At 37.8% G+C, this 18,187-nt stretch overlaps 2 protein-coding genes and 1 long non-coding RNA gene across 6 annotated transcripts; 2 read left to right on the forward strand and 1 right to left on the reverse strand.

The window, feature by feature from the left end:
- On the forward strand, positions 827 to 6,406 carry LOC109228689 (pentatricopeptide repeat-containing protein At3g14730). Of its 4 annotated transcripts, none has more exons than XM_019393853.1 (4): positions 827 to 3,699; positions 4,225 to 4,298; positions 4,382 to 5,834; positions 6,019 to 6,406. In XM_019393853.1, the coding sequence occupies exon 1, from the start codon at positions 1,584 to 1,586 to the stop codon at positions 3,495 to 3,497; it is 1,914 nt and encodes a 637-aa protein (XP_019249398.1). In that variant the 5' UTR covers positions 827 to 1,583; the 3' UTR covers positions 3,498 to 3,699; positions 4,225 to 4,298; positions 4,382 to 5,834; positions 6,019 to 6,406. The 4 variants fall into 4 exon arrangements, with proteins under 4 accessions (XP_019249398.1, XP_019249399.1, XP_019249400.1 ...); XM_019393854.1 differs by having other exon boundaries at positions 4,382 to 5,569; XM_019393855.1 differs by having other exon boundaries at positions 4,382 to 4,446.
- LOC109228691 (macrophage migration inhibitory factor homolog) lies at positions 8,215 to 11,214 on the forward strand. Its single transcript, XM_019393857.1, has 3 exons — positions 8,215 to 8,446; positions 9,834 to 10,034; positions 10,852 to 11,214. Exons 1-3 carry the CDS (start codon positions 8,336 to 8,338, stop codon positions 10,885 to 10,887), a joined length of 348 nt encoding a protein of 115 aa, XP_019249402.1. The 5' UTR covers positions 8,215 to 8,335; the 3' UTR covers positions 10,888 to 11,214.
- LOC109228692 lies at positions 11,353 to 11,948 on the reverse strand. The gene is made up of 2 exons (XR_002068421.1): positions 11,685 to 11,948; positions 11,353 to 11,607 (listed from the first exon to the last, which is right to left on the reverse strand). It is a non-coding gene; the product is annotated as an uncharacterized LOC109228692 (long non-coding RNA).

The following is an 18,187-nucleotide window of genomic DNA, read 5'->3' on the forward strand; positions in this document are numbered from 1 at the left end:
TCCACACCCTTTTATCCTGAATCATGCCCTCAGTGAGCGTGAGCTGAAGTAGCGCCATATATTGCCTAATCACCTCTCCCCAATACTTCTTCGGCGTTCCTCAACCCCTTCTCAGCCCTACCACGGCCAGCTTCTCACACCTCCTAACAGGAGCATCCATACTCCTCCTCTGCACGTGCCCGAACCATCTCAGCCTCAACTCACGCATCTTGTCCTTCACAGGGGCTACTCCCAGTTTGTCCCGAATAACTTAGTTCCTAATCTTATCTCTCCTGGTATGCCCACACATCCATCTCAGCGGTCTTACTCCAGACCTCCAGCCTCGCATTGACCCCGCTCCTCGTCTCATCAATCAGCACTATGTCATCGGCAAATAACATGCACATGGCACCTCCCCTTGAATGTGTCGTGTCAGCACATCCATCGCAACCCGTTTGTCCATAATTTTCTTTTTCCTTTTTTGAACTTTTTTCTTCAAAATATTAGTTTGATTATATAGATGAAAATTGTTTTGAAGATGAGTTTCCAACAAAACCATTTTTTAATGTAAAAAATTCTTTTGCCTACACAAAATTATACTCTTTTATCAAGTAAAATACATGTTCAAACACAATTTCGAATTTTAAATACTTTTTTTTTCACTTAACTTAAAAATTATATTTTTCAAATTTTTATATTTTTATGCCCAAACACCTATGTTAGTTCGACATACTCGAACTCACAGATAAATATTTTGTCACAAATAAAATATTAATATTTAAGTGTTAACATAATAGAATGACGGTCTCATTAGAGTTTCCACTTACACCACTGACCTTGAAAATTTCTCCATTTAGGAAAAAAAATACCTCTTTCTATCATACTTTTCCCCCAAATAAAAAAAATTAAAATTAAAGAAAATACTTTTCCAAACCCTCCTAAAACCCCCAATTCAAACCCTCTCCTCCAAACCCCGGCGCCACAGTTCCTTCGACCATTCCTCGCAAATTCTATCAGCAAACAAAAAAAGCGAATTTATGATATTTATTCATCTTCTTCATCCTTTCAATACAATGGCAAGTAGTACTATTATTCAGCACCCATTTTGATTCTTGTTCCTCACTCCCTTAACTAATTACAACAGCATGATTCTTTGGTTTTCTCTACTTCTCAAAATAAATTAGGGGCTTCAACTTCAAGTTCTTTCTTGGAAAAAGTTTGTTCCCTTTTCCACAAATTACAATAAAGAATAGAATAATAGCTTGAGATGTAAAATGGGTATAGAGAAAATGATAAATAATTTATGTTTGCTTAATTTTTCTGGGTCTTGGGTGGTTTGTAGTTTTGAGCTAACAGATGTTGTATAGCATTAGTAGTGCACAACTTTTCATACCCATATGCATATTTTTTGAAAAGAAATCATTTTTTTTTTTTCATACCCATATTCATAGTTCTTGAAAAATATCGTTTTTTTCATATCCATATGCATATTTCTTAAAAAAATCAATTTTCTCTTAATACCCGTATGCATATTTCTTAAGAAAAATCAATTTTTTTATACCCAAATGCATATATCTTGAGAAAAATAATTTCTTTACTCCTAAATGAGCCAAAGGACCTTTCTTTTGAAGTCTTTGTCAATATTTAAAGCGCAGTGTCAATATTCAAACAGTTTTTCATCAATTGCTTACAAGTCTTTTGACCTCAAGACTTGCATTGTATCACTTCAATCATGTGCCAATGACAAGAACCTCGCAGGAGGGAAACAGGTCCATTGCCATATGCTTAGATTTGGCCATTTAAATTCATCTCCGCTGCCTACTACTAGCCTTATTAACATGTACTCGAAATGCAACTCGTTATCCGATGCGTTATCTGTGTTCTATGCTTCACCACTTGGTCATAATGTGTTTGCTTATAATGCTATAATAGCAGGATTAATTTCCAATGACTTGCCTAAAAGAGCTTTTGAGTTCTATTGCCAAATGAGGGTAGTTGGTGTCCTGCCTGATAAGTTCACTTTCCCCTGTGTGCTTAAGGCTTGTTGTAATGTAGTAGATGTGAAAAATATTCATGGGTTAGTTTTTAAACTGGGTTTAGAAGTTGATTTGTTCATTGGCAGTTCTTTGTTGCATAGTTATTTGATGTATGGGATGGTAGATTTTGCGTTAGATGTGTTTGAGGAGTTGCCAGAGAGGGAAGATGTTGTGCTTTGGAATGCCATGATCAATGGCTATGCTCAAACGGGTGAGTTTGGTAGTGCTTTGATGGTTTTTAGGTGGATGATTGAGGATGGGGTTATTCCCAACAGGTTTACTATAACGGGTGTACTTTCTGCTCTGGCAAATTATGGGGAAGTTTACAATGGGAAGGTGATTCACGGATTTGTGATAAAGAAAGGGTTTGATTTGGGTGTTGCCATTTCGAATGCACTAATTGACATGTATGGTAAATGTCGCTGTGTTACTGAAGCTTTGGAGGTTTTTGAGATGATGGCGGAGAAGGATATATTTTCTTGGAACTCGGTAATTTGTGTGCATGAACAATGTGGTGATCACGATGGAACGTTGAAGCTTTTCAGAAGGATGTTGTCTGCTGCAGTTCGTCCGGATTTGGTGACTGTCACTACCACTCTTCCTGCTTGTGCTCATTTAGCAGCATTAAGACACGGTAGGGAGATTCACGCGTACATGATTGTTAATGGAGTGAGGAAAGATGCTGATTACAGAGAATACGACGATACTTACATTGATAATGCAATTTTGGACATGTATGCAAAATGTGGAAGCATGCGTGAAGCTCAACTGATCTTTGATATGATGCATTACAAAGATGTAGCATCATGGAATATTATGATTAAGGGGTATGGCATGCACGGATTTGGCATCAAGGCATTAGAATTGTTTTCTAATATGTGTAAGGCAGAACTGAGGCCTGATGATGTCACATTCGTTGGCGTATTGTCGGCTTGTAGCCATTCTGGCCTTATAAAACAGGGGAAAGAATTTCTTGCACAAATGCAGCCGAAGTATGGTGTTGTGCCTTCTATTGAACATTACACCTCCGTGATTGACATGCTAGGTCGTGACGGGCAGCTTGAAGCTGCTTATGAGTTGTTATTAACAATGCCGATTAAGGCCAATTCTGTTGTATGGAGGGCATTCTTGGCTGCCTGCCGTCTCCATGATAATTCTGATCTAGCTGAGGTTGCTGCAAAACAGGTACTTGATCTTGAACCAGAACATTGTGGAAGTTATGTCATATTATCGAATATTTATGGACAGACTGGTCGCTATGAAGAGGTATTAGAGGTAAGAGACACAATGAGGCTACAAAATGTAAGGAAGACACCTGGTTGCAGCTGGATTGAACTTAATAATGGCGTCCATGTGTTTATTACTGCTGATAAGTCTCATCCGGAAGGGAACCTTATTTATGCTGGATTAAATTCCTTAACTGCTCGATTGCGTGAGCATGGTTATACACCAGACTCAGATGCCTTCGAGAGCAGTCCATGAAATTCCGGACATATTCTTCTTCGTCCTAGATGAGATTCTTGATGCACTGACTGAAATGTGGATTTTATAATATCTCTTTGGAAAACCCTAGCCGGTGTGTAAGTTCTTTTTGCTGCTCATGGAAACCGACTTCTATGTATGCTGATGCAGTGAAAGAGCCTGAGTTATCTGTGTGCTTTTAGAGACAAACTTCCGTCGAAGAGTATGTTTTCTTCACTTTTGGATCACTAGTTATAATATTATCAATTTTTTTCCAATATGTGAGTCCCATATGCACATTCTCTTTTCATATATTTTCACAGAAAGAGTTGAAAATTTCAAAAACTTTCAAATGTACATAAGTGGGAGTTGAAACATATGAACGTTAGAACTTTCCTCTGAACATGCTGCTTTCTCACCCTGAGTTCATAACCTATATACTTCTTCAGTATTTCCTTTGATGGTTCTGTGGTTATGGAAATTTGTGCATGAGTTCAAATGGTTGCCAGCCTTTTTCTATTTGAGGCTCAGATAAACGAAGAGTCAATGTGCTATCCGCAATTACATTTTCAGATGTGCTGGGGCGAAAACTTAATGGAATTTTATTTAACATATTGCATCTTTATGATTGTCATAGTTTCTTCAGTTTCTTTTTGTTTGCTTTTCCATAATTGGTAGTATCATAACGTTGCAGTTACATTACCCATGTAGTACCTGAAAAATATACTTTGGTCTGCGATTTCTGCAGGTTTTGAGTATGTAGTATGCCACAACTCTAGCTTCGACATAGTTTAACATGCCTAGAAATGATGTATCTCAAAGGTAGGTAGAATTCTCATCGAAAGAAATTATTACATATTAGAAGATGTAATAAAATGCTCGTCTTTTTCCTCCTTACCAACCAGATGGGGGCGAAGTTGGAGTTTCAGTTTTTCTGCACTGTGAGATGCTGCGCCAGTTGCTGTAAATGGTGTACCTTTTCTCAATAATTTCTAATTTGCTTTTAACATTTTTTGAGTAATGCCACCCTTATCCCGTTGATCTTATTTAGTCGACTTCAAATTACGTTGCTGCCCTTGTTTGGAGTTATTTTGTTTCTGTGATGAAGGTTATTGTCACTTTGCCACCAAAAGTATTTGACGGTGACCTTCCAGCTTTCTGCTTATTCAAATGAGCATTTCTCTCCTATGGATATTTTGGTAGCTTCTGAAAGTTTGGTTAGTAAAGAAAAGGTGTGAAAGAGTAACTTCTAATGGAGTAGTTCGGACAAACTCTATGGGGTTGTTTGGTGGGGAACTAGTTATTCTTGGATTATAGTGACGGGAATATAATACAAGGATTAAATAATGATGGAATTATTTAGTGGACCGATATACTTTTATTGGTAGATGTGTGGTTCGTTGGACTAGAAATGGGATATACGAGGTATAATATAAAACACATGTTTGGTTTACATTAGATAATTTGGGATAACCTTTATTTCCAAATTTAACCTTGATATTTTAAAGAACTGTGGAAGAAAAGCCTTGGAGAAGGGCATCTTTGATATTTTAGTGTTTTATTCCGGGATTGTTATCCCACCCTCACTGTAATATAGGAGTTATACCACAATTAATCCCACGATTATTAAACCTAGATTCGAAATTGCAATCAAACGCGGGATAAAATAATCCCGTATTTTATCCTGGAATTATTATCCCTTATCCCACCAACCAAATGACCCCTGTTTTATGGTTCAATTTCATGTTTTACTTTTGAGTAAATGACATTTTTCATTAATGAGGCTGTTGAGATGGATGTGCGGGCATATCAGGTTAGATAGAATTACAAATGAAGTTATCCGGGACAAGGTGGGCGTGGCCCCTGTGGAGGACAAGATGCGAGAGGCGAGACTTAGATGGTTCGGGCATGTTGAGAGGAGAGACACAGATGCACCGGTGAGGAGATGTGAGAGGTTGGCCCTGGAGGGCCTAAGGAGAGGTAGAGGCAGACCAAAGAAGTATTGGGGAGAGACGATTAGGCAAGATATGACGTTGCTCCAACTTACTGAGGACATGACCATGGATAGGAAGGTGCGGAGGTTGAGAATAAAGGTAAAAGGTTAGGATAGGTAGCCAAGCATTTCCTTGTCTTTAACGGTAGTTTTAGTACACGAGTTATTGTTGTTTGTGTATTTTTGTATTCCTTGACTTCTGTCGTTACTTGTTGTTGTTTTCGTTTCGGCTTTCTGATTGCAGTACATAGTGTTAATTTTGTATTTTTGCTTCAGTTTTCTAATTGGTGTGCTTGTTGTTTCCCTTCCTTTTACCTTGCCTAAGCCGAGGGTCGACCGGAAACAACCTCTCTCCCTTCTTGAAGGTAGGGGTAAGGTCTGCGTACACACTAGCCTCCCCCAAACCCTACTTGTGGGATTACACTGAGTTTGTTGTTGTTGACATTTTTCATTAATAAATCGCAATTGAACGATTTATTTTGTTGCTAGACTTGTTTCTTCATTGATATTATTGCTCGAGAAAATTGACGTGTTGGTGCATTTAAACAGGATTCGATGGGACCGACGATGGTTTGTGAATTCCAGAAGCAGAGCCTGTACTCAAAGAGCAGAGCTCAAAGCTCGCTCTTGTTGAGTGAAATTGCCAAATTATGCAATTTCTGAGGGATGGGAACCAAATAACAACTCATAATTTTCTGCAACTTACATGGAAACGGCAGCATGAAAGTCCAGGTCTGGTTGTTTTATCAGTTGGTTGAGCTGCGAAATTCAAAAATCTGTCCATCACTACTGAAGAACATTTCTCTCATATGGAAATCCTTGTTTCCAGTTTGCTATTGTAAAATGCCACCCTCAATAAGTTGAATATACTCAACAATTGTGATGCACTAATAGCATATTCTGTCTGACTAATTATAGATTTCTGTGGTGTTACTGATATTGTCTCCTTTTTTCTTTTTGTCTTTTTGAGCCGAGGGCCTTTCGGAAACAACCTCTCTACTCTTTCGGGGTAGGGGTAAGGTGTGCGTGCACACTACCCTTCCCAGACTCCACTAGTGGGATTTCACTGGGCGGTCGTCGTCGTTGTTGTTGTAATTATAGACTTCATCAGCATAGCTAAAACGTATTGTTGTATTTTTTTTAACAGCATATTCTATCTGCTAACTATAAATCATAAGTATATCTTTATGATTAATGATATGAACCAGTTTATGGGCGGTAGCAATACTATTAATGCCTAGATAGTTACATTAAAAAAATTCATGTGTTTTTTTCTGGTGAATTTTATTCGAATTTTAATGTATTTTCCATAACTTTTCTTATTTTAATCTATTCTAATATTTTAATTTTTTTCAGTAATATTAAAAATAAAAATTCATTTTCTCATTTCCTATGTGTCGCACCAAACATCCTGCCTTACGATAGAACATTTCTTTTTACGCCTTTTGCCTCTTAAAGCATTAATTAGAATAACAAAGTACAACATCCTAACAGCTTGTTTGGATGTTCGTTACTTATTGTATTGTATCGTTTGTTACTTTAAATACGATGTTTGTTTTGGTTGTTACTTAAATTTTATTGTATTGTATCGTTAAATCCGTCGTTACGTAACGACGAAATATGCCACTTTATGTAACGACCGATTTGGTGTCGTTGCGTCGTTGTCTTGTCTTTTTCTCTCATCTCACCCTTCACTCTTATTAAATAATTTTATTTTATCATTTACCCTACCTTTTTATATAATAAATTTACCCCGTATCATAATTTTTCTTTATAATATTGCAAATTTATTCTTCATATTACTGGTGCATGATATCATGAAACAACAACAAATGATACAATCTATCCAAACATTGTATTTATCAAACGGTACAATACAATACAATACGAAACGATGCGTAACAACCATCCAAACAAGCTGTAAATAACATATATGGCGAAATTCATGTAAGATTTACATGGCAAAGTGACAAATTCTTGAAATTATGATGTCAGAGTGCCAAAAAAGCTAAAAACTGAGAAACAAATAAAAATGAAAAGAGTTTAACTTATTGATTTAAGTTATATCCACCGAAAGTGTAATTAACTTTTTACACCATCACTGAAATGTAACATGTCATAACATGTTATTTACTATACTTAATTTAGATTATCAATCAATGCCATTAAATGGAGTTGTTTGTAATTACCTTTTAAACGATGATGGTATAAATATTTAGTTCATCTTGTGCATAGAACTTAAATTCTTAATTATATATTTTTTTTTGGCACTTTTAGATCACCCAAAAAGTATTTACAAGTAATTTTTCACAAATAGTAAGATTTGTAATCTCAGAAATTGATGAGTTACATGTTATCACAAATTAAATTGATTGGGTATTATAAATTTTTCTTGCACTGTGAGTGTAAATAAGGTGAACTCTTAGGGGTCGTTTGGTATGAGGCATAAGAAGGTATAGTGCTGGCATAAAAATTTAATACCGCCTTGATACTTCGTTTGGTTAGCAAACCAGATATAAGTTATCTCACGATTAAAATTAACACCGGGATAACTTATACCTTATAGAGGGTGGGGTAATTAGCACCGGAACAACTTATACTTCTTCTTAGCAATTATGCAATTACTATTTTTAATACAGCATACCAAACAGTGAATAAAAAACGATCCCAACATAACTTATTCGAGCATAACTTATCCCGCATAAGTCGTATTCAAACCAAACGGCCCCCAAAGTAAAAAAGAAGTCGCGATCCCAACGGCTAAAATACAAAAACAAGAGAGAAAGCTCTCCTATTTTCATCTCCCAACAATATCTATCAACTGATTCTTAACTACAAACCACCCATTTCACAAGAACCTTTACAAATGCCGACTCTGAATCTGTTTACAAATGTACCAGTAGATGCAGTGGTAGCTTCTGATATTCTCAAAGATGCTACTAAAGCTGTTGCCAAAATTATTGGCAAACCCGAGTCAGTTAAGTCCCTCATTTTTCCCATTTGTATTGGTGTCATATTGTTTTCATATTTCACATTGCCTGATACCTGCTTGATGAAATTCCGCTGAAAAAAGTGTATCAACTTCTTTTACTGAATAGACAGCAATTGGTTTAGTGGTTTATAAGTCATCTTCACTTTTAATGGGTAGGTTAGGAATTGGAGTCGTGAAGTTAAGTGACATTGAAATGAGATTGGTTTGGTAATAGGTGGAGAATTCGAGTCATGTGGAGCAGTAGCGGAGCCTGGATTTTCATTAAGGGGTATCAAATTCTAAAGAAGTAAATAAGCAAAGAAGTAAGGGAATATTTTTCCGGCGAAGGGGGCCCACCCCTCGGAGCTCTGTAGCTCCGGCACTCACGTGGAGATTAACAGGGTTTTTTGAGTGATGTGGAGTATTTTACCATCTGCAATCCGGAATTCACTACCCAACTAATCTAGATTCGCGCTGCATAGAGTCCATTAAAGGGGTTTCTCCATTATCAGGCTCGAACTCGAGACATCTGGTTAACAATGGAGTAATCCGTCCATCCCACGACACCCCTTGGTAGTCATGTGGAGGTTAAGTGGGAACATGTTTAGAGATGGGGTGTAAAAAAAAAGGAAAAGAACAATTACCTGTGCTTATTCATTCTTAGCTATTGAATTGAATTGAAACTATATTAGTATTACAAATATTGGTAGTAGGAAGTTAAATTGGATGCAGACCCATATTTTGATAGGATTTTAACCTGAGACGGAGCAGTTTGACTTACCCATTAGGATAACCTTCATTGCCAGCTTGTAAATAATTGTTTGTTGGTTTGGGGTTCACAACTTTAAAGGAATTCTTCTTTCGTTTCGTAATACATTTATGTTGGTAGATAACAAATTCAGAATCCAAATTATCCAATAGATGTTTTGTTGCCACTTCTTGTAGCATGGAAAACTTCGAGGGGTGGGTGGTTTCATTCAGTCTACTCTACTTCTTTGTGCTAGTATAAAGGAAAAACATCGGTGTTCTCTAAGCATTTACTTATCTCCAAAACAGCAGGAAAAATAAATTTAGTACCCTTTCTCCAATAAGTAGAATATTAGCTTCCCGCAATTGTGAGGTGACTTAACATGACAGGTTTTGCTGATTGTAAGGACCGGATTTCCAATATATGAAGAAAAATTAAATTGTACAAAAATTAAAGTGGTATACTAAGCCGTTACCAGTCAAAGAGATTTTGATTTGTTCCCCTGAATATGGAAATGCCTACCATGAATCTTTAAATACAGATGCAACTGAGCAATAATCTGATTATCTCGTAGTTTCGCTCTATGGTAGATTAACTTTGCTGTTGTGAAGAATTTTAACCTATGTCTTCTTGTTTTTTCCCCAGTATGTGATGATCTTGTTGAATGGAGGAATTCCTATTGCATTTGCTGGTACTGAAGCTCCTGCTGCTTACGGAGAATTGATCTCCATTGGGGGTCTTGGACCTGGTGTGAATGGAAAATTCAGTTCAACCATTGCCGAGATTCTTCAGACAAAGCTGTCAATAGACAGCAACAGATTCTATATAAAGTTTTATGATTCTCCGGTAAGTCTTCACAAGAAAATCTAGGGAAATGATCTCTTTGTCTTCCCCCTACCCCAACCCGTCGTTGGGCCAGTACAGGAGACCGATAAGTTGGTCTTAATTAGGTTATGTGTAATGCACTTCCCTTTGTCTTGAACAACTAAAAGAATCATCTACTGCTTCCTATTATACGCCTGGACTCACAGAACCAATTCAATCAACCCTGGCGAAGTTTAGACCTTGTATGTGTTTTTTGCATGTATCGAGCATATTGTATGTTGTTTAGTAGTAAGGATCACTCTCTAGATAAGTTGAATTAGCTGTAAAGTTTGTTCATTAGATGAAATCTGTGGAGAAGAACCACTTAAAGTTAACCATCTTGAAAACAACTTTCAACATTATTGTTAGATGAGGTTGCATAGAACTTTGAAGTGATGTCCTTCCGTTGATTACTCCCAAACAGCATTAGTTTCCTAAGATACTGTTTCAACTGGAATTTGGTTGTTCACCATTTATGCAGTCCTGCTCAGAACTGATTGCTGATTGGTTAAAATGTCCTGTTTTCGTTGCACCGATGTTCCTATTGGAATTTGCTTTATTTCGGTGGAATCTAATCATCTGAACAGTACGAATAGACATTGTGCTTGTACCTACTTTTTAGTAAGCATCGTTAATGCTCAACCAGCACAAACTTGAGCTATTGCTGCATTTAGGTAGATTCTTGTGCTTAGATCTTGCATTTTCATTTCATAGTTTTTTATATGTGACCGTGTGTACATCAATGTAAAGGTTCTGTTATTGCGATATCTGAACCAGAACTACTTATCTTTGTGTGCAGCGCCAGTTTTTTGGGTTCAATGGCTCAACTTTTTGATGAGCCTGCTTAAGAATAGCTGCTCTGGAGAAGGCACTTATTGGTAGAAGAGCACATTTAAGGTGGCTTAAGACTCCATCTGCACTCAGCTGTGATCGTATCATCCAAGAAAACTTTCTGACATGTTAATGGTTATACTTTTGTATTTGACTGTACAACTGGTCTCTATGATTTTGTACATGATTGTGGGATTCGTAGCGCTAAGAAAAATAAAGTTGGAATGCATATCCCAGCATTAACAATTGCCCAGCATTGGGCTAATTTTCCAAATTTAGTTTCTGTTGTCGTCTTCAATAAATTGAAATATTTCGTAGTAGATTTCTGTTATATTTTTATACAAGTTAAAGAAGTACAGACCTATGAGTTTATATTTGTTTCCTTGACTGGAAAGTTAATTGAAAATAAGTTGAAGAAGAAGAAAAAAGAAAAATCACCCTGCAAACTTTGGAGGCAGGGGTGGCAAAATGAGTATAAAGTTGCGCATTCAATAAGAACCAGTCAATTACTTGGACCTCCTGACAATCATTTTGAAGTAATTTCTTTTACATGTCATTTTTGAAATGGCAGAAACCAACTGCCAGTTCTTCCTGACTATTGGCTGCAGCAGGAAAGTTCTTTTCTTTTGTTGCGCATTGCCCCCTTCTAGGAAGGATCAGATTGATCGTTTACTGCAGCTTAGCAATATCGAGCTCGTGACAGGCCATGCTTTCTATCTGCATCCTATCAGATTAAGGAACTCTCCAGGTTAGTATCTTGGGATCTTGAACTAAACCAATAATAGCAATGCTACTAATCACCTCATCGCAGTCGAGTTTGATGCAACTCAGTCCCGAGGATTCAATGATATCAGTGATAACCGTGTTGAAGTGCTTAAGTTCCATGGAATCAGATTTCTCATGGCCAGTCCTGAAAAAAAAAAAAAAAAATCTCATGGCCAGCAGAATACTTTGAATAACAATAGTGGTGTAATGGTATTGTTTCAAAGTACTACTCTTCTGAGGAGAGGCTGAGCCAGGATTGATGAGAACAAACCCTATTCACTATAAAAGAAAGAAAAGAAAGAAGACAAAAAGAAGTAGAAAAAAGACAAAGAGAAAAAGTAAGAATGAAAAGAAAGAAAACGAGAGAAAGAAAGAAAAAGTCAAAGTTGGTGGGCTGCAAAATGTGAAAGAAAGAATCGGTTCACGGTGCCGTCCTACTTAGTGGCGGATTTATAGGCAAGTATATGGTGCACGTGAATCCATAGTCTCTCCGTCAAACTAGATATTTTATGTACATATTTTTTAGAATTAGTCTAATATTATCTACTGGCACTGATGTTCCAAAGAGGCTATATGGTGCACTTGTTGAATGTTGAGTTATTTATCCAGATGAGCAGGGATAAATCCTACTTAATACCTTTTTTCTCTCATTTCTTTAGTGGTGCACTCATGTTATAAAAATCTTAGATCCGTTTCTGGTCCTACCGCGTATTTACATTCGCTTAAACTTTTTCCAGCAGATGCTCTGCCTATAAATTGGCATTACCTTCTTCAATTGTATATCATCCCTCACATTCTTCGTTCTCTCTCAATATCAATAAAACTATTCTCTGTGTGGTCGTGGAGTAGGCAAAAATTGCCGAACCACGTAAATCTTGTCTTGTCTTGACTTGCGCAATTTATTATTTTTTCTTTTAAATATTTTTTCCTTCTATTAGCCTCACACGCTTCCTAACAACTGGTATCAGAACACAGACAGTGTAACTCTAGTAGAAACGTACGGTATTGGTGCAGTGTACTATTCACAAGAATAGTGCTACACTATTGCTCATCAATACTAACACTATCACAATAGTGAAAGTACTCTTCACCAATAGTGAGTGTTGTCTACCTTATACTGTTGGGATATTTTTCCTACACAGAGTACTATTCACGGTTACTATTCACACAAAAAAAAATTGTGAAGAAATGATGTCGGAAGAAGGGAAGGTTAAGATTGAGTCAATGGCAAAGATTTTTGGATTCTGTAAAATGCAGATAGAAGATTATTTATACCAGAAAAAATTAAACTTACTTGTGACCGGGGTAAAACCAGAGAATATGCCCAACGCATACTGGAATTTATTAGATCGTCAAGCTCTAGTGTGAATCGTTTGACACTGACATAAAATGTGGCATTTAACATCATTAACAAGAGGACTAGTGCAGGCCTGATAAAGGCATTATCAAATATGTACGAGAAGCCATCTACTTCAAATAAAGTCTATTTGATGCGTCGATTGTTCAACTTGAAGATGACAGAAGGTAGATCTATTACGGAACATATCAATGAGTTTAATGTAATATTAACTCAATTGAATTCTGTTAACATAACATTTGATGATGAAGCCAGGGCGTTGATTTATCAGAGAGTTGGTCTGTAACAGTAACTGCAGTTAGTAGTTCATCGGGAAGTACAAACTCAAATTAGATGATATCAGAGACTTGGTTCTAAGCGAAGATATTTGCCGGAGAGAATCAAGTGATTTCCAATGATCTATTTTTAATACTGAAAGCAGGGAAGAAGCAACCAAAGAGGACAAAGTCATGGTCATGGCAGATCAAAGTCAAGGAGAAGAGAGCAATCTAAGAATCACAAAGACATTACTTGTTGGAATTGCGATAAAAAGGGTCACTACAATAGTCAACATGGAGAACCAAAGAAGAAGAAGAAAAACGAGCAATACAAGGAGATAATTCGGCAAATGTAATTTCTGAACAAGTCATTGATGCATTAATTTATTGTGCAGACAGTCTAGTCGAATATTGGATTGTGGATTCAGGTGCATCTTTTCACTCTACCCCATGCAAAGAATTATTGCAAAACTATGTTGCTGGAAAATTCGAGAAGATTTATCTAGCAGACAACGACGAACCTTTGGATATTATCGGGAAAGGTGAAGTTCATATAAAGACTTCAAAGGAAAAAAATAGAAATTACAAGATGTATGACATGTTCCTTGCCTCAAGAAAAATCTGATATCCATGGGTCAGATTGACAGTAAAGGATACATAATAGTATTCGGTAACGGATCATGGAAGATAACCAGAGGAAATTTGGTTGTGGAACGAAATTTCAAGAAAGGAACACTGTGTGCAATCGCAATACAGAGAGATACTATCGCAACGGTTGACTATGGTCGTGACACAACATTGTGGCACTGGAGGCTCGGGCATATAAGTGAGAAGGGAATAAAGCTGTTGGCATCCAAAAAAAAATTGCCAAACCTCAAGCATGTTGAATTAGGTTTGTGCGAAGATTACATTTACAGGAACCAAAAGAGAGTTAGTTTCTCAAAGGTAGGAAGGACATCAAAGAAAGAGAAGCTGAAACTAGTGCATATGGATGTGTGGGGACCAGCTCCCGTAAGTTCTCTGGGAGTCTTACACTATTATGACTTTATTGATGATTCCACGAGAAAGGGTATGGGTTTATTTTCTGAAAAATAAATCCAATGTGTTTGTTACCCTTAAAAGATGAAAAGCTGAAGTTGAAAATCAGACAAGCCTAAAGTTAAAATATATGAAGTCTGACAATGGAGTCGAGTATAATAGTCAAGAGTTTAAAGCATTCTGCTCTGAGAATGGGATCAGAATGATCAAGACAGTTCCTGGAACATCTAAAAAAAATGGCGTTGCTAAGAGGATGAACATAACCATGAATGAACGAGCTAGAAGTATGAGAATACATTCTGGGTTGCCAAAGTATTTCTGGGTCGAGGCTGGTCACACGGCAGCTTAGCTCATAAACAGGGGACCCTTTGTACCACTAAATTTTGAAATTCCTGAGGAGGTATGGACATGAAAGGAGGTAACTCTCTCACATTTGAAATTTTGTTGTTGTGTTGCTTATGTGCATATAAACACTAATGATAGAGATAAGCTTGATCCTAAATTCAAAAAAAAATTCTTTACTGGCTATGGTTGTCACGACCCAATTCCTCCCTCCATGAACTGTCGTGACGACACCTAGTCTCTACGACTAGGTAAGCCTAACACCTTGCGAAAATGAAAAACAAAGGCATGAATGTTAACTATTGGCAACACAACTATCTATTAAGCAACTAAATGCCGCTCGGTATATACAGTTATCACTTCGGAAAAGTATCAAACAATACCCAAAACCCGGAAACCCGTAAGTCACAAGCTACTAAGATATTCTAACTGTTCTATACATCATCTTTACAGAAAGAAAGAGAAACGAATATAAGAGGATAGAGGGGGACTCCGAGGATCTGCGGGCGCGGGCAGATGTACCTTGAAGTCTCTGACAGGCAGCAACGACTACAACTAGTGATGAGGCTGGTACGATGAACCTGGATCTGCACAAGAAAAACATGTGTAGGAAAGGGCATGAGTACACCACAGCGGTACCTAGTAAGTGCCAAGCCTAACCTCTGTCGAGTAGTGACGAGATCAGGTTAGGGCCCTACTGGTTTACACATATAATAAGGTAAAATAGTATGAAATATGGCAGTAAAGATAAATGCTAACAGTCAATGAAAATGAAATCACAAGAAAATAATAACTCAGTACACAAAGATAGCAACAGGGGATCTCCCGGGATACCGTCCCGTAGTCCCATACGTAAATATACAGGGTATCTCCTGGGATACCGTCCCGTAGTCCCAAATATAAATGTGCAGGGGGGAGGGATCTCTTAGAATACTGTAGTCCCAAAGTAAATATATCCAGTGCAGGGGATCTCCCGGGATACCGTCTCGTAGTCCCAAATATAAATGTACATGGCGATCTCCCGGAATACCGTTCCGTAGTTCCAAAGTAAACATACAGCTCAATCAATATAAGTAACAGTTTCAACAAGAAATTCTACAGTTTAGACTAAAATCATATCTAAGAAGACAGGCAATCCTTACTCTAAACATGCTGCACAGAGTCCAGTTAGGCAGTTAAGACAGTTAAGGCACGTAAGCATGCTTTCCCAAGCTAAACAGGATGGCTACATATACTAGTATTGCTCGATTAAAGGAAAACATAGATATTTACTTAATGAAAATGGGGTTTTTCAACAATTAGCACGTGTACGCACTCGTCCCCTCACGTACACGATATTCATTTAACAACAATACCAAATCCTAAGGGGAGTTCCCCCACACAAGGTTAGGCAAGCCACTTACCTCGACCCAAGCTCAAAATCAATCCGAAATCACGCTCTTGCCATGAGTATCCAACTCCGAGTGGCCAAAATCTAATCAAATCAATTACATAACGTAATTATAGCTACAAGCAACTAATTTAGCTAATGAATTTAAAGCCAAGGCAAGAAAATAGGAAAACGTCCAAAAATCCTCCCTGGGCCCACGTCTCGGAATCGGGTAAAAGTCACAAATTATGAACACCCATTCACTCACGAGTTCACTCGTACAAAAATCATCCAAATCCGATGTCAAAATACCAATCAAAAACCAAATTCTTAGTTGAAGAACTTCTACCATTTTCCCCCAATTTTCTCAACCAATTTCCTTAATTAGATGATGAAATCAACCATATATTAGTGTAATATATAACCATTGAGGAGTTAAGAATCCATACCCAAAAGCTTTCTCCGAAAATCCCTCAAATAAAATCGCCCAATCCGAGCTCTTAAAGTCCCAAAATTGAAAAATGGGATAAAACCCTTGACTTGGTCCTTTTTCTGCCAAAGATCTCCCTTCTGCGAGGGGTCCACCGCATCTGCGGAAATTTCATCGCAGGTGCAGATTTCACTTAAGACAGTTGGGTTTGCATCTGCGGAATGGGGGTTGCACCTGTGCGTGCGCGCCTGCGGCTGTTTGGTCGCTTCTGCAGTCCTTTACCGCTTCTACGGTCTTTCCATCGCATCTGCGGGCATCGCAGATGCGGAATGCACCTCGCACCTGCGACCCCTGGCACTCCTCCATTTTGCCACTTCTGCGCTTCTCCGTCCGCACATGCGATCCCGCACCTGCGGCCTCCCCACCGCAGGTGCGAAAACACCAGAACTCTGAAGACTTCAGCAATAACATACATTCCAAATCTTGATCCGTTAAGCACCCAAAACTCACCCGAGGCCCCAGGAACCTCAACCAAACATACCAACAAGTCCTAAAACACCATACGGACTTAGTCGAGCTCTCAAACCACATCAAAAAATGCTAAAATCACGAATCACCCTCCAATTCAAACTTAAAGAATTTGAAACTTTAAATTTCTACAACCGATGCCGAAACCTATCAAACCATGTCCGATTGACCCCAAATTTTGCACACAAGTCATATTCAACACTATAGACCTACTCTAACTTCCGGAACCGGATTCCGACCCCGATATCAAAATTCCACTCCAAAAGTTCAACTTTGCCATTTCAAGCCTAAATGAGCTACCGACCTCAAAAACACAATCCGGACACGCGCCTAAGCTCTAAAATCACCCAACGGAGCTAACGGAATTGATGGATTTCCATTCTGGAGCCGTCTTTACACTATTTTGACTATGGTCCAAATTCTAAGACTTAAACTCTCATTTAGGGACTAAATGTCCTAAAACACTCCGAAACTCAGGATGAACTCTCGGCAAATCACAATAGCAGAAAAAGACACGGGGAAAGCAGTTAATAGGGGATCGGGGCGTTAATTCTCAAAACGAACGGACGGGTCGTTACAATGGTGATGATAATTTTAGTTATCCATTTTGGAATGATCAGAATAGAAAGATCATAAGACACATGAACTTCACATTTAATGAAAATGTGATGTACAAGGACAAGCTTTGAATAGAACCAACCAGCACCAGCAGAAAGACATCCGAAACAGTTGAGTTGGAAAAAAATTCAAAAATTGGAGTAGCTGGAGGGATTACAACTAATTCTAAAATTGAAGATGCAGAACCAGAAGCCGAATCTGGATCAGAATCAGAATTAGAACCAAAGCTAGATAAGATGCAGAACCAGAACTGGAGCCAGGACTTGAATCAAGTTGGAGATCAGTTACTCTTGAACCTACATTAAGGAGATCTAAAAGAGTCACAAATGCTCCAAATAGGTTAACTATCTCTCTTCTCTATTTACTTCTGAATGATGCTGGAGAACTAGAGCACTTTGTTGAAGCAATGCAGGTGATAAACTCTGATAAGTGGAAGCTATCCATGAAAGAAAAGATGAATTATCTTCAAAAGAATAAAACATGGATACTTACGGAGTTACCAAAAGGAAAGAAGGCATTATAAAACAAGTGGGTGTACATGGTCAAAGAAGAGCATGATAGTAAGAAGAGATACAAAACACGATTACTAAAAAAGGCTTT

The sequence above is a fragment of the Nicotiana attenuata genome, chromosome 7 (genome assembly GCF_001879085.1).
Source record: "Nicotiana attenuata strain UT chromosome 7, NIATTr2, whole genome shotgun sequence".
NCBI classification, from domain to species: Eukaryota; Viridiplantae; Streptophyta; class Magnoliopsida; order Solanales; family Solanaceae; genus Nicotiana; species Nicotiana attenuata.

Bases quoted from the DNA above. Each gene is read 5' to 3' on its own strand.
- LOC109228689 (XM_019393853.1), top strand. From the start codon at position 1,584: ATGAGCCAAAGGACCTTTCTTTTGAAGTCTTTGTCAATATTTAAAGCG.
- LOC109228691 (XM_019393857.1), top strand. From the start codon at position 8,336: ATGCCGACTCTGAATCTGTTTACAAATGTACCAGTAGATGCAGTGGTA. The intron at 8,447-9,833 runs GTTAAGTCCCTC...TTTTTTCCCCAG, and splicing joins TTATTGGCAAACCCGAGTCA to TATGTGATGATCTTGTTGAA. The intron at 10,035-10,851 runs GTAAGTCTTCAC...CTTTGTGTGCAG, and splicing joins TAAAGTTTTATGATTCTCCG to CGCCAGTTTTTTGGGTTCAA.